At 45.0% G+C, this 24003-nt stretch overlaps 1 protein-coding gene across 1 annotated transcript; it reads right to left on the bottom strand.

Annotated features, from left to right (window-relative positions):
- Positions 1-599: 599 nt before the first annotated feature.
- On the bottom strand, positions 600-22141 carry WDFY1 (WD repeat and FYVE domain containing 1). Its single transcript, XM_054175599.1, has 12 exons — positions 21901-22141; positions 14549-14616; positions 13918-13991; positions 13131-13185; positions 11614-11764; positions 10978-11090; positions 8020-8146; positions 6261-6366; positions 3636-3737; positions 2779-2909; positions 1712-1820; positions 600-1115 (listed from the first exon to the last, which is right to left on the bottom strand). The coding sequence occupies exons 1-12, from the start codon at positions 22035-22037 to the stop codon at positions 1056-1058; spliced, it is 1233 nt and encodes a 410-aa protein (XP_054031574.1). The 5' UTR covers positions 22038-22141; the 3' UTR covers positions 600-1055.
- Positions 22142-24003: the final 1862 nt, after the last annotated feature.

Below are 24003 nucleotides of genomic sequence, written 5' to 3'. Positions count from 1 at the left end.
CCTCAACTTCGAAACAGGGAAGGATTGCTATCAGTTACTTAGCATTAAAAGACCTAGGAGCAGGGGAAAAATGCAGCTCTTCTGTACCTCAGTAGTTATTGCTCAGTATTTATCTGTTTTAAGCAACACCAAGGCAGTATCTGAATTTATGCTGCATTTTGGCAGAGGAAGGCTCCCTAGCAGTAAAGAAATATCAGCCTTTCCACAGGAAAAGTCTCTAAGCTCGAGCTGGCCTTTTTTTCCTTAGCCATTTAACATGGCAGAGTTATCGAAGTGCACAGCTCATGCCTACAACCTGTCTTTAGAGTAGAGTAGCTGGGCTGCATGTTCTCCTAAGAACTAGAGTTTATTAGCTATGCTAAAACAAGACTTAAAGAGCCTGGAGTTGTTCAGAGACTCACCAGCTACCCAAACAGAAAAGCTGTCCCACAACAGTGGCTTCACTAACTCTTAAAGACACACACTACAAGAAAGCCAGCAAAGGAAATCTTTTGTGATTAAAGCCTCTGTCACTGTCTCACAATAAAGAAGCTCCCTGCCACTCTGAAGTACCTTCTCCTTCCACAGGAGTAACTAACATACCTTTTGGAGGCAGGCAGTTGAGCCAGGGGCTGCTCAGAAGTGTTTCTACAGAACCATTTTTTGGAAGAGAGGATTTATTCTACTAGTTGCACAAACTGGGTTTACTACACTCATTTTACTCGGGTAACGTTTAGGCTAGGAGGTGTCTGTACAAGATCTATCAGCAGAGACAGCACATTGTTAACACTAAATATGTAAACTGAGATACAACAGGTCCTTCCATCAAGGCGTCGTGTTGCAGGTAAGCCATCTGACATTAGTCCAAGAGGCTGCAAAACCCACGCTTCTGCACCAAGGAGGCTCTTGGTGAGCCCAAGAGAAAAGCCGTGCTCTACAGAGGTGACTGTCCATCCTGGAACAGCAGCAGGAGAAGAATCAAGCGACCAGTGTTTGCAGTAAGGTTGGTAAGGAGGACTCCGTTCCGTCGGTGCGTATTGCTGTACATAAGGTGCTTCAACCTGCCAGGCAGGAGGTCAGCGCGAAGAGAAGCCAGTTGCAAGGCTGCAACCAACTACTGGAGTCATGTCCCAGATCTGGAAGAGAATGTTGTGGGGGGAAAAAAATCATCACCACACCAGCATTATTGTAAGAGCTAAGAGGTGGCTTCTGTAAGAAGCAGAGAAGCAAACAAAGGCCTCCCTGGACACATGACAGCACATCCTGTTTAAGCTATACTCGAGGGAAATGTCATAGAGTTATACCAGCCTGACAAACCAAAAGCCAAGCCTGAGCCTTCAAGTCTTGAGAAGACTCAACTGTTTTAAACAGTTTGTTATCAAAGAGCTTATAAGAAAAGCAGGGACCAACTGGAACAGTCATAACTGAGCAAAGGAAACCTGCACATTTGTTTCATTGTGTCTGTATCTTTAATGCTGCTGGCACATTCTCCTACTGCTTTGTTTGTCCTGAGGACACCACCAGTAACCAGTTCTGACAGCTAGCATCTACTCAGTGGAGTCATAGGTCATTTCCCCATTCAGCTGCAGGAAGAACAGTCTCCAACACATGCAGTTCTTGCTGCCCACAATAGTTAGATTTGTAGCAATAGTTGTCAGAAAAAAAAGCATACACAAATATTAGTTCTCTATTAAACTACTCCAATAAATGCAGGAAAGAGGTCCAGAAATACCTTCACAATCCGATCACTCCCACAGGTCACCATCAGCCCTCTGGAGATATCCATGGACATGTGTGAAATGTTGTGTTTGCCTTCATGAAAGGTTGCCAAGGACGTACGGCTGCATGAGAAGAACCCAAGCGAGAGGCAGCCATCAGCTGAAGCTTGATGGCATCATTACAGAGTACAAGATAAAATGACATGAAAATGACGTTGCTCAAGTACTTGTAATTCAATCCCGAGGACTGCAGTGCCATATGAAAGGGGACAGAGTTAAATGAGCAGCTAATGCTGAAGCACTGCTTCTGTTGTTACACAGGAGTGACATTTACTGGCCTTCTGCAGTCTGTCTCTTACCAGTACTAGAGCAGGAGTGGAACACTGCATTGGTAAATGCTGCTGCTCAATAATTCAAGTCTAGCTACACTTTTTCCTGCTGGATATAGCGAGTCAGCTAGGGCACAGCACCTCCTTTTTGCAAAAACCTCAAGCATGCAAACAAACATTTCCAACAACCAAAAAAAACCAAACAACAGATCAAAAAAACCCCAAACACCTCAAAAATTTGCATCTGATTACTTTGGCATTTCAACACTCCAAGGAGGTGACGAGACAAGAAAGTGCTGCTCATACGATGGTAAAAAGAGGGTTTCTTCATTGCCAAGAAGAGTTTAATGAAACAGCAAATGGTGTTTAACTCAATTTGTTTGTACAGGGAAAAAAATGCCAGGCTGTGAGGAATATTCCTGTGGAAGCAGCTGTCAGCAATTGCACATGAGCTAACACACAGGCATCCTGGCAGCTGTGCTGTATTGCTGGGCACCTGCTTAGCCATTTTAAATGTGATCAATAGCTTTTACCTAGACAGAAAGCTTGAGACAAACATTTCAATTCTAGATCAGGGATCATGGTATAGAAATTGGATCCAAATCAGCTTGCAGAGCCTGTTGAGGTATCTCTGCTATCACAGTGCTGTCAGCTTGGCACGTTTGTGTACTAATATGCATGGGCACGGAGCAAGCCCCAATGTTTCTGCAACTCAGCAGGATTACTTTAACTTATTACTCCTTAGTACTCACTCTTCATCCTTGATGGACTCAAAACAGGAATCACAGACACGGACCTGGAACTCAAATCCCATGATGGGGTAACTTGACCGTTTTGTGCTGCATTTGCCACACACTGCTTGCCCACACTTTCTGCAGTGATGCTTCATGTAAGACAAAAACCCAGAAGAAACAAATCACTATACTGTGCCACTTGACCATCTTACCAAGTGCTCACAAAGCGTCTGGTGTGCTACCTCTAACAAAGCAATCCACTAGGAAGCTACCTGCTACTTCAACCAAAGACCAATGGTTTTCTTGACCATTAACAGGTTTACCACCATATGCTCCCTGTTCATCCTCCTGTCTCCTTTAGCAAGTCCCTTGTAGGAGCAGGGAAAATTAGGCAGCTGAAAAAGCAACCAAGGAAATAAGTCTAAAGAAGTCAGAAACAGACATCTTGGTGCTTGGCGAGTCCCTCTGAAAAAGGAAGCTCCCTGGAAAGCTTTCACATTCCAGCCCAGCAAGAGCAGGGCCATCACTGCTTCACTGAACTGAGTACCCTCCAATGTTAGGATGCAATTTGCTCAGTTATGAGGCATTGTGTGCCACTTCACACAACACTTGAGGAGTCCACAACTCCAGTGCAAGGAAATACTCTGAGAGATCCAACAGAGCACTCTGAACACAGCCTGCTCTGCCCTGTGATAGAAGCTTGATGCAACACTTTCCATAGAATTGGAAAATTCCTTAGCACCTAGTAGGAGCTATGACCTCTCAGTAAACCTTCACTTCAAAGCAGCAAACTACCACCAGTTTAAAAGAGCAAACAGCTTTAGTGGTTTTCTGTTTGCTGAAGCATAGCAAAGCACTCCAACTAGCAACCTCACCTGTCTCAACCCTAATGTCTTTGTGTCCCACATTTGCTTTATGTTCCAGAAGAAAGGTTGTTCACACTTCTGACAGGAATCACTTTCAAGCCATTGAGGAGCCTAGGAAAGAGCAAGAGATGCAAGCAATCAGTTCTTTTTCCTCATACAACAGCCGAGGAAGTTGGTTTTAAGAAGCCAGAGTAAAGTTTGCCTTAGAAAGATGCCTCATCTCAGTTCTGAACATCATAACAATGGATTGCCTAAGGAGGAACGCATAGAAATTTAGTACAGAAAAACCCCAAACCCAAGACTAAAGTTATTTGTTACCCAGACACCTCCTGTACTTTCTAAGCCTGAAGCAGTTATGTTATGTTACTGCCTTAATAAAAAAACCTAATTCAACCATCTAAGTTATTAAACTTGCTGCGGGCATTCAGAGCCTGCCGCTCCGGTTGCCTAGATGATTTTTAGGAGATACTGTAAATTGTAGAAGCTAAGAGAAGGACTCCAGCAGTAAATTCTGGAGTTAAATATTTTTTTCTGCTTTGCTAAGAATGCAGTTTGAAATAATTAAGAACTCATCTGCATTCTCCACCCTCCCCACATCTTCATTAAGCACCTCTTCTCCCACCCACGTATTTTTTCCACCATAAATGGGACTAGGCCAAATGAAAATAGAGCTTTCACCGATTTCAGCACTCTCAGATACATTAAATAAGCATCCCTGTCAGGGATAGAAAGAAAGGCACACTACCTGTAATACATAGACTTGAGTTACACCATACCTACATCTGATGGAGGACACTCCCTGAATCCCGACAAAGCTTTTCCTCTCAATGTACTTACACCCATTGTTGACAGTAACAAAACAATCATACTGTCAGTTGCATCCCCTTCACACCATGGATATTTATGCATACCAGATGTCCAATCCCTACATCTTCAACCTTGACTGCAGCCCCCTTCCTTATCCCATGGTATTGGAAAACATTGTAAAGGGCAATAACAAGTCCAGCGTGGGATGTGTGGAGGAGAGCCAAAGAAATGAGTCGCCTCTCCACCACCAAGTGAGATGTTCTACCTTCCTTCTTGCAGCCACTCTACAATAGCAGTTTTCACTTAATAGCATTTTTTAAATGACAACTGACATTCTGGCTTGGATATATTCCTATTCTGTTCATCTTAATTTCAGGTATTAATTAAAACCTGCAAACACTACCAGCACAATTGACAACACAAAGTCAGAACTGCCCAAGATCAATAGTGCAGCTATCAGTGGAGTTGCCAGTCCTTCTAATTAAAGAACTGAGTCTTTGGTCTTAGATGCATCAGTGCATAGTTGAAGATGATAATCTATGATATGACTCACTGGCTAATGCTTCAGAGGCAGGATGTTCATCATTCTTTAAACATTACTTTCTTTGCTTTGGATTTAGTTTGATTATGTTTTTCCAATGAGTTCTGAGACATCACAGAATCCCAGCACGGTGGGGACTGGAAGGGACCTCTGGAGGTCATCTACTCCAACCCCCCACTAAAGCCGGGTCTCACAGTGCGGATGGCCCGGCACTGCAATGTCCACATGACTTCAGAATCTCTCCAGAGAAGACCACTCCACAAATTCTCTGGGCAGCCTGGTCTTTCAGTGCTCCAGCACCCTCACAGGAAGGAGATTTTCCCTCATGTTCAGACAGAACCTCCTCAGTTCCACTTTGTACCCATTGCCCCTTATCCTGTCACTGAGCACCACTGACAAGAGTTTGGCCCCATCCTCTTGACCCTTGCCTTTTAGCTATTCATAAGCATTGATAAGATCCCCTCTCAGACTGCTCTTCTCCACACTCAACCTTTCCTCATCAGAGAAAAGGTCCAGTCCCCACAGCATTTTCGTAGCCCTGTTCTAAGCTAACCATATTATTTTAATAGTATTAACAGTGTCTATTATTTAGAAGATCCCTTAATTACTGTGTGCAGATGCAGAAGCAAAACAGCCACATCTTGTTTTTCCCAATTGTATTGTCAGTCAATTCCTTGCAGCTACAATGTTTCATAATATGACAGAAGTTGTGCAGAAAGATCACACTCAATGTCAGGAGCATCACATACAGCATTCAGGGTGTTTAGGGTCACACCTCAACACAGGTCAGAAAACAGGCCTTACTTGTGACACCTGTGTTTAAAGAAAAGCAATGGGGCAAGGAATGGTGATGCTATGTGGGGGCAACCACACTATAATCATAGGAGTTAGTTTTCACTAAAGATAGCAACAATGTATGTATTTTCAGCTCCTGTAATGGATGTGAAGTGATGCAGAAAGATTGTGCAAGGCAGGCTCAGATGCTGTGTACAGAGGTCTGGGGACCAAATCTCTACATTTTGACCTACATCTCAAAGCAGCATCTTGCTTTACCTGCTTCGATGTGTTTTGGCAGCACAGCCTGCAGGTTTCTTCTGCAGAAGTTTGCCTGCCTCAGTGTTCCAGCAGCAAAGGGCTGTAGCCATCCCAGTGAACGTGTTGTCTCATTGAGATAAGGTTCCATGCAGTGCCATGCCCATCATGCACTACTGCCATCCTGGGAATCCCTCTACCACAATGCAGTATGAATAGCCACTGTGAATCTCTGCCCTAGGACAGGATCTTACCTCTTCTCGGCTGATATCCATGTTCCAAACAGCAATTCCCCCATCAGCCGAACAAGATACGAGCTGCCGTGTCAGCTGGATGTAACAGATAGCCTGCACCTTGTCACTGCAAACAACACAGACAGCTATTTGAACACAGCTTCGATTCCCAGCAAGTCCCCATTTATCCTTGCAAAGCTGCCTAGGAAGATAGAGCTGATTTCCAAGCATTTTGCTAAATCTACTACGTAGAGCTATAAAGATGAGTGAGCAGATGTTGTCACCTAAGCACCACCCCAGCGTGGGGATGTGCCAAAGAACAGTGTTTCTGCAGGCTCGCCCAAGATACCAGAGGTGTAGCTCCATGTTTGCTGGAAATAAACACTGATGGTGAGATGAGTGGCAGCTGGCTCAGAGTGTGTGTGCAAATACTCTTGTGTTGGCAAGGAGAGCTAGTTATCAAAGCAGAGACAACTGCAGAAACAAAGAGAAATATTTGTTTCAAGATACAGCTGGGAAACAGGAGCTTCCACTTCTGCTAACCAGTCCCAGTAAGTCACTTTGCAGCTGCAAAGTGTGCCTTTACCAAAACAGTTTAACCCTAACTAGAGTCATGACAAAATAAAAGGCTACCCTCAGAAACTAAACAAAGGCTCTCAACACTGTTAGGTTGTTTTGCAGCATCTAGTTTGAATTAAACAAAAGCCAACATTCTGCTTCTCAGAAGAGCTTACTTTCCCATTCAGAATGAAGTCTGATGCTAAGTGGAATATTTGAACAGTGTTGTACATCTTCACCAGGGCACATATGCAGCAGTAACAGCAGCAGAAAATCCTCCTGTCCTGACTTCAGTTACTTTTTGGTAACCAGTACTCATTATTAGTTCTTCAGCCATAAAACTAAATCATCAAGATTTACCAAGAGTTCTGTGGCTAAGACTATCAGTTTTGGCCTTAGATAGTCAATGATGGATGGAGGCATCTACAGAATTAGAATGCACTATACAAATATATATTTAAACATACACAAGATCTCTACTATCACTGCATTTCTGAGTAGAATATTTCTAAGATGAACTGCCTGTTGGACTGAATTTAGGCACTGGATTTACAAATGGCAGCTAGTGTTGTCTCTCTGTAAAAAATAAAAAGTTGATTAAATACAGACAGCTAAGTACCTAACCCACAGAGCAGAGATGTGATGTGCTTTCTCAATCTAAAAGACCATCCCTGTAACTTAGCCAATCAGTTGATTACCTCACTGACAGAGACAGGAGAACAGGAACGTATCAAAGGTTATGCTAAAAAGGTAGAGAGTCAGAGAATGGTTTGGAAAGGACCTTAAAGATCATCAAGTTCCTAATCTGTTGCCATAAGCAGATACCTCCTATAAAGACCAGCTTGCTCAAGGCCATATGCAACCTGCTTACATACTTCTAGCCCTATCCTCATAGGCAACAATACAAGAGCACACAACTTTCACATCAAGTCCAAGCAAGATGATTTAGGACTGTTACCCACTTCTTTCTATAACCTACTTATGTTATGTTCTCATTACTCATAGAATCATCATGGTTTAGAAGTATCAAATGAGCTAAAAAAAGATATATCAGTAATGCTCTCCTAGTGCTGATTATTCCCCCTCAAAGTCCTCAGAGTTCTGCCAAAAGTAATTTTCTCCTATTACTCAAAGACTCAAATGTCCTGCTTTGCTATTTAGTCTTCATAGGACTCTGTGTTCATTACAGAACATGCAGTAGAAATGAGATGCCGTTACATACTGATGTCCCTGGAGCAGCAGTGTTCGCCCCTTCCTTCCACCTATGTCCCACATGATAATGCTGTGGTCAGAGGCACCTGAGAAGAGCAGGCGTTGAACAGGATCCCACCACAGAGAAGTAATACTTCCTAGGAAAGAACATGCTGTAGTTAGATCCAAGGGAGCCATTCCCCAACATAATCATGCTCTTCTGGGTCACTGAAGTGAAACCTGAGGTACTCCCTTGCTGCAGTAACAGATATTGAAAGCTGTAAAGCAAAGAATAGGATGGAATAGCAAGATAAAGTCCTGCTAGAGGAGCAAAGGGCACTTGACAACAGAACAAAATATCCCCCAAGAAGAAAGTTAGATGCAAAGCATAGGTCAGAATGTTGGAGTTACTAGCTTTCTGCACCTTTATCTAGGGATTTGGTTTGAGAAGTCAACAGGCCGCTGATAAGGTTTGGAGGACAGAAAGTATTGAAACTTGCCAAGCTACAGTACAGCAGAGTGCTTGGTCAGTGGCTGCAGAACATCATGCTCACAGATAAAACAACTCCCTTATGTAACCATTTACAACCTCAAAATGACCAGAATAAGAAACTAACTGACAGTTTCACTGCTGTTAGCAAATCTATACACTAAATCAAAAAGCCAGATTTCAGAAGGCCCAGCCTGGCTGTTCACCTCATTAGCAAGACACACAAAAAATGAGTCATCTGACAGGAGCAGTCTTATACTAAACCCATGTGCACCATAATGTAGACAGGAGACTAAAGAATTTTGTCACACATGCCTCCTGTAGTTTTGAAGTTGCAGGAATAGCCTTCCATTCAAAGCTTCTTTCCACTGTTCATCATAATCCAAAGCCTTGCTAGTCAAAAAGCAAGATGAGTGGTAATTACAGCCCAAACCAGACCCTTCCAGCTCTCTGGAACAGGAGGTTTTTCTTCCTTCCTTTAGGGCTACAGTTTTCAGACTGACATTTGGGAATGGCTGCCTCAGAGAACACTGAGCACCCACACCAAAAATGGCAGTCTGAGTATTCTTTCAGCTTCACACAGAGCACACTGCTAAACATGGAAAATTCTGGAAGCTCAGTGTTGAATGAGAAGCTCTAAACCCAGGTAAAGCATAAAGCACACATTGCTTGAAGCCACAGTAAGAGCTAGAAAGGAAACAAGGAGTCAGGGTTTTGAAGTCTGCCAAACATCACTGCACTCAAGAGAAGAATTAGAGGCTGCTTAAGCTCAGAGTTACCAGGCCTTGAGAATATGACACAGGTACTGCAGAGGAGACAGGTCACACATCACCCATTTTACACCAGTTGAAGAAAAATTTGTTTCTGACCCCCCCATTTAATCATTTTCTATACTAGATCAGTTCTTGTTTTGAGGGCCACAATCCCCTCAGGGAACCTACACAAAAGCCAAGTTTTCTGCTATGCAGACAGCACAGTGAGAGTTGGTGCTTAGAGTCCACCACATCTGCATGAATGGAATATGTGAGTAGTGCCATATTGAGACACACAATCATAGAACTGTTTTGGCTGGAAAAGACCTTTGAGATCGAGTCCCACCACTACCAAACTCCACAGTCTGGTGCTCAACCTTATACATCCTATACAACCTATACATCAAGGATGGTGATTCAATCACCTCCCTGGGCAGCCTATTCCAGTGTTTGATAACCCTTACAGTGAAGAATTTTCTCCCAATATCCAATCTAAACCTCCCATGGTGCAACATGAGGCCATTTCCTGTTGTCCTTCAGCTTGTTACAGTGCTCTCAACTTGCCCCCCCACATTTAAACCCTGCTTTATCATTTGATGGCCATCTATAAATCAAGTCTTTAACAAAGTGTGCTCTGTACTTACAGCTATTAAACAATGCAGCATTTTCCAGTGGGTCAGAGACTCATGACCCAGTAATTCATCCCTAAAAACACAAACTAGTCAGCTGATTTGAAAGCTGCCAGTACCCATGGGGAGAAGCATTAAGTCTTGTGATTTCTCCAAGTATATTATTAAATTACACATTCTTTTATGATTGGCATCCTTGCCTTACTCATGACAGTACACAGTGGCTCTATTATCATGTTACAGACTATTTGGTTCTTCATTTAAAAATCACAGAACCATAAAATCTGCCCTTCTTTGGACTTGATCCAGCACCTCAGTGTCCTTCTAGGAGTGAGTGGCCCAAAACTGAACTCAGTATCTGAGGTGCTGCCTCACTAATACCAAGTACACTAGGACAACCACCTCTCTCTCTCTCTCCTTGATGACCACACTATTGCTGGTACAAGCCAGGATGCTTATTGGCCATCTGGGCACATGCTGGCTCATCTTCAGCCAGCCTTTGACCAGCACCCCTCAGGTCTTTTTTTCTACTGAGCAGCCTTCCAGTCACACTTACCCAAGCCTGGAGGATTGCATGGGGCTGTTGTGACCCAAAAGCAGGGCCTGATATAAGGACTTCAGCTATACTACATAGGATGAGATCATTTGTCTCTGACTGGACAATTTTGATCCTGCAATTTCTAAATTTCTTATGTATATTTTTGTTTCTTATAAAGCCTGATTAGAGCATCAAAGATGAACTGGGAAGAGCAGGTGGCTTTTAGAATCTAGATTGGAAGTTGTAAAGCTGCTTTAGGCATTATTATATTACTACAAGGCCTCTGCTACAAAAAAAGGAACACATTCTTCTCCATGTTAAGGAGACTAAAGTTTTTAAAGGTGGCCATCTAGTGGGTAACTGAACACAGAAGTTTACCATTATTTTTCATCTATAATAAAAATACCTGCCAGGATTTAAAAGGCAAGAATGTTCTGCTAAAAGCTTTGAACAGCACTAGTTGTTTAGCCCGCACCTACCCTGAAGAGCCAGATACCCAACTGAATGTCTCTCTCAACCTGATTCACAAAAAATAACGATAATCTGAGCCAAGTGGAATTGGAAGGAAGAGTTACTTTACCTTCATGCCCTTTGAGCGTGGTGATGACTGAGCACGTGTTCTGCTCGAGCTTCAGGAGAGTGATCTGTCCAGAATAATCACCAACGAAGGCGTGCCGGCTCTCGTGGTCGTATCTGAACGCCCATCAAGGAGAAGCCTCATTTGCTCTGAAGAGTATTTGATGGTACTGAAACAGCACAGCTGGCAGCCACAGAATCTAACAACCTGGAAATGAGTATTTTAATACTCCAGATAAATTCTTACATAACCACTTCTAGGGCAGCTGGAGATGGAAACAGTTAAGCCATTTTCATTCCTCTCTTCTCCTCACACCTCCCTACATGTGCATGTAAGACACTATTGAAGATGAGCAAGAGAAGTTTCAGAAAGCCTCTGGAGAAGCCATGGAATAAATTTATGGCAAGCCAAGTAGAATGAGACTATATCTAGCAGATATTTATAGAATACACTCATGATCTTCCACAAGAGATGTCAAAACTCCTCAAGCTAAAGGTATTAAATATTTGAACAGAATAGGGGTTTGCAGACCTGCAAGAGTTTGTTCTGCAGCTTTTTACATGAGAAGGAGTGAACAATGAGCTAAAGGAACAAAGTCCTCTTCCACTTTCAGGACAGCAATCATAGTTCAAAGGATACTGTAGACACGAAGCCCAAGAGGTGAAATAATGTCTTCCAAGCATACTCCCACTCCTGGTGCACATCCAGCTGATACACTTGTCATGACCAGTGCTGATAACCCACTCTGAGGCCAGGCAGAAAGTAATAGCAGACACTCGATTCTGATGAGCTGTGAGAACAAAAACATTCTGCTTAGCTTCTAGAAAAACAATAAAATCCAAGAGATGGTTCTTATGTTCCAACTGAGAGAGAGAGGCTGAAAATGACATTTAAGCAATGCCCCTGGGAGGCATTGTTACCATTACAGTATACTTGCCTCTAGGCATTGTTCTCTTTGGCGTTTGGCCTCTGAATATCTTAAGTGTACCAAACATGTCAGTCAACAGATTTAAGCCTTTCTCCCACAGGGAGAGGGGTTGAGTTCAGCCCAGATCACTCTGGTTAAGGAGCAGGCAAATTCTCAGCTTCTTCTAGTCAGACCAGGGCTTCTAGAGAGTAATGTTACACATCCAAGAACCTTACTTGCTTTCTTTACATCCCTCTCATCCCCCTTTTCCCAACCCAGGGAAGCTATGCTCAGATTCACACTTTTAAGCACCTGGAAGCATCTTTAAGTCCATTTGCTACCTGTGTCAGCAACCAAAGCCCACCCAACTTCATTTAGAATGCTACCACTGAGCAAGAAGTTACACAAACATAAGAAAGAAGCATTCCCTGCCCCCTGTGATGCAAGCACTTCCCCTGATCATTTTGTCAAGTCCTCTTCCTGAGGATTAATGGGGGGGTTTGTTGCTTTAAGAACAAGGTCTTTTTCTCCTAAGCAAGAACATTGCTTCTATCAGTGTCAGGGAGTCAGAAGACAAAATGTGCTTTGTTTCACTACATAGTATGCAGTCTTTAAAAGCCTCCTTCAGGCCTTTCACATTAATATTCCAATTTTAACCAGCAATTGAGTTTTGCAAATGTATACTGAAATTAGTATCTCCAGACATAGTAGTGCAATCCCTATCCTGCAAAAATAAGAGATTTTTTTCTTCCCCATCCCTATTGCTCTCTGACAAAAGTCAAGGACTCTCCAGGCAGAAATAATCAAGCCCAATTATTACAGAAAGTAAGGACAGAAGTTGTAAATATCAAAACGCACCTTTAGAAAGCTCTTATCTGACACTCAGGCAGTACAACAGCTCCACTTGAAGAGCAGACTCTGAGCTCACTAGTTCTGGCTCATTACACTTGGAGGCCAATAATGAAAAGTTAGATAATGGTTGGACTCAATCTTAAAGGACTTTTCCAACAAAAACAATGCTGCAATTTCATGCACTGACCTTAATGACAAGCACTGCAGCTCAGACTCAGGATTACTCAATAGCAGGACATTTATCTGTGGCAGATATCCTTAACCAACAACTAGATTGTCAGCCAGGCTTAAAGCATATTTAGGTGTTATTAAGCTGTAACTGTTTCCAGTTTCCCAAGTGTTTTAGAGGACTCCCCTTCACACAGGTGTTAGTGTTAAACAGTACTTAAGAGTTTACCTGGATAGGTCTTCACAAAGTTCATCTTATTAAAGTCCTCTGAAATATGAAACTCCTAAAAACAAAGAGTAAGTTTTAGGTAAGAGAGAGCAGTGACATAAGCACTGGCCAAGAAGGCCAATGGCATCCTGGCCTATCAGGAAGTGTGGCCAGCAGGAGCAGAGAGGTCATTCTGTCCCTGTACACAGCACTGTACAGCAAGACTACAGCCAAGGAAGACTTGCCAGAAAGGAGAAAAAAAATAAAAATTAAAAAAACCAACTCTGTTTCTTGTCACTTCAGAGCTAGTGTTGCAATTTCCACAACTAAAGAGTCTGCAGCTAGAAAAAGCAGAGGGATATAGAATAGAATAGACCAGACCAGGTTGGAAGAGACCTTCGAGATCATCATGTCCAACCTATCATCCAATTTTCTTCTCAATGTTTTGCAATATCTAAAGGGCAGGGATCAAGAGGATTGGGCCAGATGCTTTTCAGTGATGCCCAGTGACAGGACATGGGGCAGCAGGCACAAACTAGAACCCAGGAGGGTTTATCTGAACAGGAAGAAAAACTTCTTTCCTGTGAGGGCAACAGAGTATTGGACCAGGGTGCCAAGAGAAGTTGTGGAGTCTCCTTCTCTGAAGAGATTCCAAACCCACCTGTACCCTGGTAACTGTGGGCAACCTGCTCTGTGTGACTCTGCTTTAGCAGGGCCATTGGACTAGATGTCTCCAGAGGTCACTTCCAGCCCCTATCACTCTGTGATTCTGTAATCAACATTAGAAAGAAAAGTTAGAGCAGCTTACCATGATAGCTCCGTTATCCTGGCCTACAAATATTCGTCTGCTGTCATGATGATATGCCATGGCTGAACACGGTGCTGCCAAAGAAGAAAGCACGTTGCTGTTACTGACACAGAGGTATTAGAATACACCAAGACAGAAGCTGTTAAAGATTGAGTCTGCACAGATCAATGTCCCTTGGTAAGGCAGTTACATTCCCATGTGTGCAGCTGAGGACAGGGACACTGCTGCTGTAACTCCGGTACAGTGCCAGGAACTATGTGCAAATGTGACTGCCTGCCCCAAAGCGCAGCCCAGAGGAGTCTTGCACAAGCTAAAAGTCTAGCTAGTAGCAACAGTGCATGCAGCTGGTTACCCTTCAGAATTTCAGCTCACCAGATTTATCTCAAAATGAACCCTGAGTTGCAGACAAGATCAGTACCTTGCTCTTTACACCTGTATCAGGTAAAGGGCTAGGGAGCAATATGCAATTTAAAAGACTCTTGTCTCTGAGATTACCTAAAACTTGGCTGAGCAGACAACCTCAAAAGAACTTCTTCCCTTTTGAAAGGAAGGGCTAAAAGAGATGTGAAAAGAAATACCCAACAAAATTACCCCAGTGGCCATCACTTACCACCTCCAGCATTGCACTTACATGACATGGTGTGATAGATGCTGGGCCAGTATTGTCCACTGTCCCTCTTCAGCCACACTCGTATTGTTCTGTGAGGTGGAAAAAATGGGGAGAAAACAGTTTTCACTGCATTATCCTTTGCTTCTGAATCAGTTTACTACTGATATATCAGCTACAATCCTCTTAACTGTTATGCTCCTCAAGCATAACAGTTAGAGGGACAATATAACAGAAATAGCAGCACTCCAACAGTGCTTGACCATAACAATAACAGAGCTAAGAACTGCCACCTTTGGATACTCAAGGGGTTTCTTTACAACTATTTATACACCGAGTTTCAGTAGCTACTAAATGGAAATGCTGTCTAAGCTCACCTCATAAATTGCTACACATTACAGAATCCCAGCATGGTAGGGGGTGGAACCCCCATGCTAAAGCTGTCACACACAGCAGGTTGCCCAGGAACACAATGTCCAGGTGGGTTTGGAATCTCTCCAGAGAGGGAGACTCTACAACTTCTTGGGGCAGCCTGTTCCAGTGCTCCAGCGCCTTCACAGGAAAGAAGTTTTACCTCCTGTTCAGATGAAACCTCCTGGGTTCCAGTTTGTGCCTGTTGCTCCTCATCATGCTACTAGCCACCACTGAAAACTGTTGCCCTGTGCTCTTGATCCCTACCCTTTAGATATTGATAAGCATTGAGAAGATCCCTTCTCAGTCTTTTCTTCTCCAGGCTAAACAGCCCCAGGTCTCTCAGCCTTTCCTCACTGGAGAGATGCTCTTATCCCCTTACAACCTTTGTGGCCTCTGCTGGACTATGTCCGGTAGTTCCTTGTCTCTCTTGAACTGGGGACCCCAAAACTGGACACAATACTCCAGATATGGCCCCACTAGGGTGGAGTAGAGAGGGAGAAGAATCTCCCTTGACTTTCTGGCTACACTCTTCTTAATGCACCCCAAGAGACCACTGGTTGCCTTCACCACGAGGGCACACTGCTGACTCCTATTCAGCCAGCTGTTGATCAAGACCCATCCCCAAACACTTATGTCTGGATCCACAGAGGACATCACATCTAGTTCAGTATTATTTGTTCTAAGCTATGCCTCTGCTCTCTCATATAGGAAGGCAAAGGACAACCCATGTCAGCAGCACTTGTACAGCTCTTCTGACTCAAATCTGAGCAGGATTGATTAGCCAGCCAATGGGAACCAAAAGAAGTTGAGAAGACAACTGAGACAGCAAGCTAAAGCACTTCAGAAATATGTTTTATCTGTAACCTTCCAGAAGCAGGCCTTGGAAGGAAAGCAAAAGCAGTCTTGAGAATGTTTCAAGGTATTCCACTCTCCTGACTGTCAAATTCTGGGGGGAGGGATATCAAAGAATCAGCAAGGAAGTAGAAAGTTCTTGTCAGATGAAAACATTCCTACCGTAGGCACACGTGAAGGGAAATTTACAGCAAAAAGTGCTCACATATAGACAGTGCTAAGGTTATTTTAAGTCCACTTGAAATTTCCTCTCCAAACCATTGTTTGCCTTCTTGCTACTGTTTCAATCCAACTTCCTCATTCCTGAATGGAAACCTAAAAGTAAATATGTCTGCCTGGAAATGTTGTCAAGAAACTTCATTGAGATGAGTGCTTCTATTTACTTCTAGCTAAAATAGGCCTGGTATTTAGATTTTGTAAGAACAAAACCTAGAGGGTGGATTTGGTAAACACCACATAGGATTGCTGGTAAGGATTGCAAAAAGAACACAGGAGGGCACTGGTACCTCCTATCAGCATGAGAACTTTTCAGGTTGAAGTTATAAAGGCAGTGTTGTAGTTTTGTATTCCATTTATGGGCTTTTCTTCAGAGGACCACTCAGAAACAGAGCAAACACCACCCAGGTCCTCCACTTGGGCCACCACAACCCCCTGGAACGATACAGACTTGAAGAAGAGTGGCTGGAAACGGACCCGGGGGTGTTGGTCAATAGCTGGCTAAAGATAAGCCAGTGTGTGCCCAGGTAGCCAAGAAGGCCAAGAACAGCCTGGCCTGTATCAGGAATAATGAGGTCAGCAGGGTTAGAGAAGAGATCACTTCCATTTATTCAGCACTGGTGAGGTCATACCCTGAGTGACTTGCTCTCTACAACTACCTGAAGGGAGGTTGTAGACAGGCGGAGGTTGGTCTCTTCTCCCAGGCAACCAGCACCAGAACAAGAGAACACAGTCTCAAGCTGCACCAGGGGAGGTTCAGACTGCATGTTAGGAAGAAGTTCTACACAGAGAGAGTGACAGGCCATTGGAATGGGCTGCCTGGGGAGGTGGTGCAGTCACCATCATTGGAGGTGTTCAGGACGAGGCTTGACAGGATGCTTGGTTGCATGGTGCAGTTGATTAGGTGGTGTTGGATGATAGGTTGGACATGATGGTCTTGAAGGTCTCTTCCAACCTGGTTTATTCTATTCTATTCTTCTATTCTAGTCTTATGCAGATGCCAGTGGTAGCATGGGTGAACACCTCAGAGTTTTTAAGGGATTTTTAAACTGTATTTTAATGCAGCTCCATCACACTCAAACCATTCTGAACACCTCAGAAGGTAGCTTGCCACCCTTACTCAATTCTTTCACTCCTAGCCAAAATGATATTCTTTTTAGATCACAAATAATGAAATTGAGTTATCAGAGTGACTGAGATCATGCATTGCTGATTTCCCCATGTTTCCTCCCTGTGTTCTGGTCCACTAAACTGGAAATTAACGTAAAAGAAGCAATGATTTACTTTCTCTGAGCAAATTATTTGCTGGAAGTATGACGTGTGCACTGATCATCAACACTAAAGTTGAGAGCCTAAGCAAACAGCTGCCAGAGCTAGCAAATGTAACTTCTGAAAGCTTATTTCAGTTAAGTGAGATTTAGACTTCACCAGCTTCAGGCTTGCAAAGATAAGCTCTCCAAAAGCTTTATATCTAATTACACAAAGCCCTGACCCAGCAAAATTTGAAGAGATTGTTTCACAGTGATCAGCAAAAAGCCTGTGCCAAAATTCCATCCCACTTCTTCTGGATTCTCTCTTCTACCAACCTCCTGTGGTGCTATTGCCTTTTGTTAGGCCAAATTAACTTGTGAAATACCGGTTCTAGCTTAAAGGACTAGAGAAGTCCTCCCACTGCTTCAGTTGTGGAAGATCCAACCCTGGACATGCTCAAAGCCAGATCTAGTAGATGTCCCTGCCCATGGGATGGGCATTGGAACTAAATATCTTTAAGCTCCCTTCCAACCCAAACCATTCCATGATTCTGTGATTCCATCAGTGTTTGTGCTGATGCCATGTCAGCTGCTCTCTAAAAGCCAGATGCAAATATGTCGTGGAAAAAGAAGCGGTAAAAGATTAGCAGGCAAACCCACGCTCGCCGCGACACAAGTGCTGCCTCAAGAACTACACAGCCACCTCAGCTCTGATCCAGCTGTATCTCCCCAACACTTTCAGACCACCAACAATTGCTTTCCCATTTGCAATCAAGCTCTAAGAACTGCTTTCCTATCAAAACCAGAAGGTTACCTTCTTCTGATAGCCAAAATAAAGCAGAAGTATTTAGGCTGCTATTGTCTATGTTCCCAAAGCTGCATCGGAAATGTAGCTGAATCAGTGCGCTAGGAGCTCAAGGACACAGCTTGCAGTTGATGCATTTGATTTAATTTCTGCTCACAAAAACACTTCTTTTGACCAATATATAAGTTCCATAACCTCCCCAAACCCTAATACCAGAACTGAAACAATGGCAGCTGCTGCTGGTCACAGAACCCCAGCATTCAGAAGGGCTAGTGACTCCAGAGATAAGCCTGTGGGAAATATAATACCTTCATCTTGCATTTAGGGTCTTGCACAATGGCTTATCATCCCATAGCATCTCCAGCTGCTGCTGGGAAACACTCATCTTGCCTTAGCTATTTGAAGACAAGGACAATAAGACTAAGTTCAAGGATTTGTCCCTGTCACAGATCTCTGCAGCCCACACCACCCTATTTCAGATGGGAGAAAATGGGAGAAAACAGAAGCCAGCCTGGAGCAGACAGATCTAACCCACAGCTGGCATCTGCACTGCCTGCAGAGGCTGAGGGATGTGCTACAGCCATTCCAAACACTGTCCAGCAGCCAAGGTCAGAAAAATGCCTGCAGGGACACAGAGTTAATCATCCTTTCTAGGTAAGTTCTGAGAAAGCTTCACAGCTGGCATGTATCCCACTGAAAAATTACTTTACTATTTAATTCTGCAAGTATTCATGCTTCCTCTTTTTGGCTTCAAAACTTGAAAGAGCAGCTGGAGCTAGATTTTAGTTAGTGTTCACAGACCTATTGCAGAATCTTTTGTACCCTCATAAAAAAACAGAACCATTACTTCTCACACTAGCATTCAAAATAGAACTACAACTCCTCTAACAAGAGGCTAATCCACAGCTTTCCCAGCCAATGTTTGTGCACCAAACTTTACATCACTCTTAACTGGTAAACACACTCCCCAGGCTGGTTATTATGACATACTTCACAGCCTTAACTGCATTAAGATGCAATGAAGAAATACTTTGGCCCTACTCTTTCAGTGTTCACAGCAGCTCTTTCACTTCTGAACTCTGCTTGTTGTTAGCAGCAGAACCAGGTATGAGGTATTAACACCTACACCCCAACAGCAGAGCAGCAAGTTTGATAACATTAAACTGTAGGTGAACATTGAAGTGTAGGTGAAGGATACATGAGTGAGTAGGCCCAGATGTGCTGTGGGAGGTATCCCAGATTAGAGGCAATACAGTGCATGAATTAATCCTTCAGTCTAGACCATCTCTTAGAGGTTTACACACCCCAAAAATGGATAACAGCCTTCGGTCTCTTTGCGTGGGTCTCTTCACAGTATCAAAACCCAACCAGATAAAGATGCAGCTGGGTCCTTGGCTCTTATCAACACAGCCCAAACATGCAGACTGCTAACCTTCACACAATCAAAGAATGGTTTGGGTTGGAAGGGACCTTAGAGATTATCTAGTTCCAAGCCTTCTGCCATGGGTAGGGACACCTCGTACTAGGCCAAGTTGCTCAAGGACCCATCCAATCTGCCTTTGAATACTTCCAGGGTTGGAGCCTTCATGAGTTTTTTGAGCAGGTTACCCAGAGAAGTTGTGGAGGCTCATACCCTTCAGACCTTTCAGTTCACAGGCTGGCACTGTCTGCTCTGCAAACCTGCACCATCAAATCCTTCTCTAGCTTAATTCAGGCATGAACTCCTAAAAGCTGCTATTTCGTGTTCTCCCCTTCAGGAAGTGCATCAAACAAGCTGAAAGCAGACATGTAGAGATTCAGCCCACTCTGATACCCAAAAAGCCAATGTTGTCCTGCTTCATCTGGTATCCTGAGTACCAGAACATCTACCCCAAACACAGCATTTGTTCTTCAGGTTTGTAGAATTCAGTGGCAAGTTTTCACTCCTGTCCTCATAACTGATAACTCACCTAAGAATTAAATCTGTTTATCTTCAGAGGGGAGAAAAACAAAACGAAATAAAACAAACCCCCAAACCAACACCAAAAGAAACCTCACACCAAAAAACAGGTGCATGGGGAGGTGGAATCCAACCAGCCACTTTAAAGAACTACTTCTGAAGTCTTCCTCTTGCAAATTCAACAACTTCTGCTGCTTGTTTTCTAGAGTTCACCGGGTGCTTGAAAACAATCCTTAGCATACCAATGAAAAATACATTCTCACCACCTCTCCACACAAAGCAAGGACAGAGCAGCACTATGACAGGTCCTGTACTAATTTGGTTGCTTTACTGCAAGCAGATGAGAAACTGAAAGTGTCTGGTAAACTATACTTAAACCAGGACAAGTTAACATCTTTTGCACTTTATCTGTTCTGTTCCCTGTCAAATCCTGAATGCCTTGGCTCACAGGAAGCACATAAAGATAGCAAGTGCTGTTGGTAGGTGGTTCATTTGCTCTTTGTAACCTAAATGCCAGGACAAAATAACCCCAGCTCAGCAGTTCAGGTAACATCATAGCTCTGCTGATTTGCAGCACTTGTACCCTCACAGTCTTCTAAAAAGATAATTCAGACAAAAATTAAAACAAATTCAGGTTTAAAAGTTTCATATACCTGCAGCCACATCCCACAGATAGCACCTTCCAGCATGGTCCATTTGACCACTGCTGCTGTTTCTAGACAGGAGCTCTTCCGAAGCATCTCCTACACCTCTGCACATTTACAAGTCACTTTACACACATCAGGGAAGAAATTCCAGCTCTCATCATGCTGCAGAACCCTCACCTCTCTCCTAGCCAACAACCCTCAGTGCTACTTGTTTCCTCATTTTCGTTTCTTCTAAATAACTGCTTAATGACATTACCAACTTCTGTGGCAGATGTTTCCCAGGCTGTGTGATTCAAGGGTGAGGAGAAGACTCAGAAAATGTTTGCCCTTCCAAACAGAAACCATTGTCCTTGGCAGCTCATCGCCACCTCTCCCCTCAGATCTGCCAACTCACTCCCTGAACTGTTTCACCCAGAAGGCAGCAGGTTTGAGACCTTCAGACCGAGACATCAGACTGGGCTTGCTGTCACTGAAGCAGCTCAGGGAGCTGCAACTCTCCCGACAGACAGGAGCAGCAATAATGTACCGACAAGTGAATCAAACCAGCACAGCTAAAGGCAGAGAAAAATACATTCCCGCATTTTTTGGTTCTGCTCATAATCACTGCAGAACCTTTTTACACACAAACGAGCTTCATTTTTCCATCTGCCTCGCGGGGCTTGGAAAGCATGAAGCACATGAGTTTTTTCCTACAAGAAGGGGAACGCAACTGGTTAATGTTATTTTCCTCCTTCGAACTGTAACTTCGGTTATTTCCTTATGGCTCCAGGCAGAGTCATGGCTGCGTGCCTCCTGGCAAAGTTAGAGCCTGAAAACTGATTTTCCCCCTCACCCCAGCGCTACGCTTCCCCGGCTCTGCCCCCGTTTCAGGGGCTCCAGGATCGAGGGGCTCAGCCCTAGCCCTACATGGAGCTGCTAATGCCGAGGAGGGGAGCGGATCCGGGGGCTCAGCCTCAGCCCCACACGGAGCAGAAGCCACCGAGAAAGAGGAGCTGACCCGGAGCCTCGGGGACTGAGAGGGCTCTGGCACGGGACGGGGAACGCCGAGAGAGGGGAGCGGAAACTTGGGCTCCGGGACTGGGGAGCAAGGACCCAGCTCCGCGCGGAGCAGGGACCGCCGACGAGGGAGAGCGGCCCGGATCCGACTCCGCCGAGGGGCTGCCCGGGCAAGGTCCGCCCTGCCCAGCCCCTCACCGAGCAGGCCCTAATGGGCCTCACCGGTCTGTGAGGGGCCTGACCACGGCCCCGCTTACCTGTCCTCGCTGGCCGTGATGACTCCGTCCTCCTTGGGGATGAGGAGCGCGGCGCTGACCACATCCTGGTGCCCCTCGACCTTGCTGAGGAGGATGGGCCGGCTGCTCTGCGGCCGCGAGTGGATCTCGGCTGCCATGTTGCCGCGGCACCGGCCCGGCGCCCATCAGCTGACGGTGCGGGGGAAGCCCGAGAGCCGCCGCCGTAAGGCTGCGTGTAGCGGCGCCGCCCCGCCGGGCCGAGGTGCCCTGTGTAGCGCCGCAGCCGCTGCCGCCGCGCTGGCGTCACCTCCGGCGCCGGGCGGGGCAAGCTCCGCGGGGGAGCAGGGGAGCGCTCCCGCCGTGCCTGCTGCTGGGCGCTGCGGGGTGACACCCCCAGAAGGGCTGCGGGTTCCCAGGGAGCAGAATCAAGGAGTCACAGTATTGTTGGGGTTGGCAGGAAGCTTTAAAGACCATCTAGTCCGCTTCCCCTGCAGGCAGCAGGGACATCTTCAACTGGAGCAGCTTGCTCAGACCTCCGATCAACCTGACCTGGAATGCCTCCCGCTATGAGGCATCTTCCACCTCTTTGGGCAACCCGGGACAGTGTCATGCCACCCTCACTGTGAAAATACTTTTCCCTTGTATTTAATCTAAATCAACCCTTTTTTAGTTTAAAGGCGCTGCCTTTCATTGTGCCTTTAAATACTGAAACGCCACAGTAAGGTGGTCTTGGAGTTTTCTCCAGGCTGAAAACCCACAACACTCCCAGCCTGTCCTCACAGCAGAGGTGTTTCAGCCTTTAATCACTTTTGTGGCCTCCTGTGGACCTACTCCAACATAGCCATGTCTCTCCTGTGCTGACATAGCACTGCAGGTAGGGTCTCACCAGAGCAGAGGAGCAGAATCCCTTCCCCCCCAGCCTGCTGCCCATACTGCTTTTGATGCAACCCAGGGTATGGCTGGTTTCTAGGCAGTGAGTGCACATTGATGGACCACATGTAGCTTTTCACCCAACAGTAGCCCCAAGTCCTCTGCAGGACTTCTCAATCCCTTCATCCCCCACCTTGGACTGATACTGGGGATTGCCCTTACACAGGTATAGCATGGCCCTGTTCTACCTCATGAGGTTCACACAGGCCCACCTCTGAAACTAGTCCAGATCCCTCTGGATGAATCCTGTCACTCGGGCACACTGACACCACCACTCAGCTTGGCATCATATGGAAGCTTGCCAAGGATGCCTCAATTCCACTGTCCATGTTGGCAGCAAAGATGTTAAACAGCACTGGTCCCAGTACTGACCCCTAAGGAGCACCACTGGTCAGCAGTCTCCACTCAGACATTGAGCCACTAACCACAAATTTTTGTGACCAGTCAGCCAATTCCTTATCCACTCGGTGGATAAGCTCACTGCCCATGCATAACTGGCCTGGGGCCACCATAAGGGAGCAAAGAAAAGGATATTCCCCCTGGAGTCATTAGTGGGGGGATATGGGCTGAGGAAGGATGTGTAGTCACAGGAAATATATTAGCTGGTTTCTTTATGGATTTTAAACTAGAAGCAGCTGTAAGCCTTCATCCTTTTAAGTTCTTAAGCAGCTGGATTGTGCTGGTTATTGTGTCTGTGTCCAGTGCACGTGAATATTGTCCATGTAGCTGGTTAATCAACAGCAGAATTCCTCCCCTTCCTGTGGTGCTAGTTTTTTGGCAGTTGCTGTGACCATGGCACTGGTGGTGCTCACACTTTTGAGTTCAATCTTGAACCAGAGTTCCTTTCTGTCAGGATGAGCCAGGAACTTGGGGAGAGCTTACAAGAGCTGGTCAGGATTCATCTCAGTGAGCAGACATGTAGATTTTAATCCCAGGTCTAGCAAATATGTAAATATTTGGACAACAACATAGCTGGAGATACACTGATCTTACATGAACATCCTAACTGGGAGCTGGGTGAAGTTCTTTCTGCTCTCACTATCTGGGGATGACCCAGATAGAACTGTGCCCAAGCTGAGGTAAGGACAAACTGCCTGGAGCACAGTGATGGGAACTGATAGAGCAGCACAGACCAGGTCACACACTTGCAGCCAGGGAGGTCGAATGGGGCTTCCTCAAGCTCGTGGAGCAGGG

The sequence above is a fragment of the Dryobates pubescens genome, chromosome 32, assembly GCF_014839835.1.
Source record: "Dryobates pubescens isolate bDryPub1 chromosome 32, bDryPub1.pri, whole genome shotgun sequence".
Taxonomy (NCBI): domain Eukaryota; kingdom Metazoa; phylum Chordata; class Aves; order Piciformes; family Picidae; genus Dryobates; species Dryobates pubescens.
Note: the sequence above shows the minus strand (reverse complement) of the source record. Positions and strands in the feature narration are given on the sequence as shown.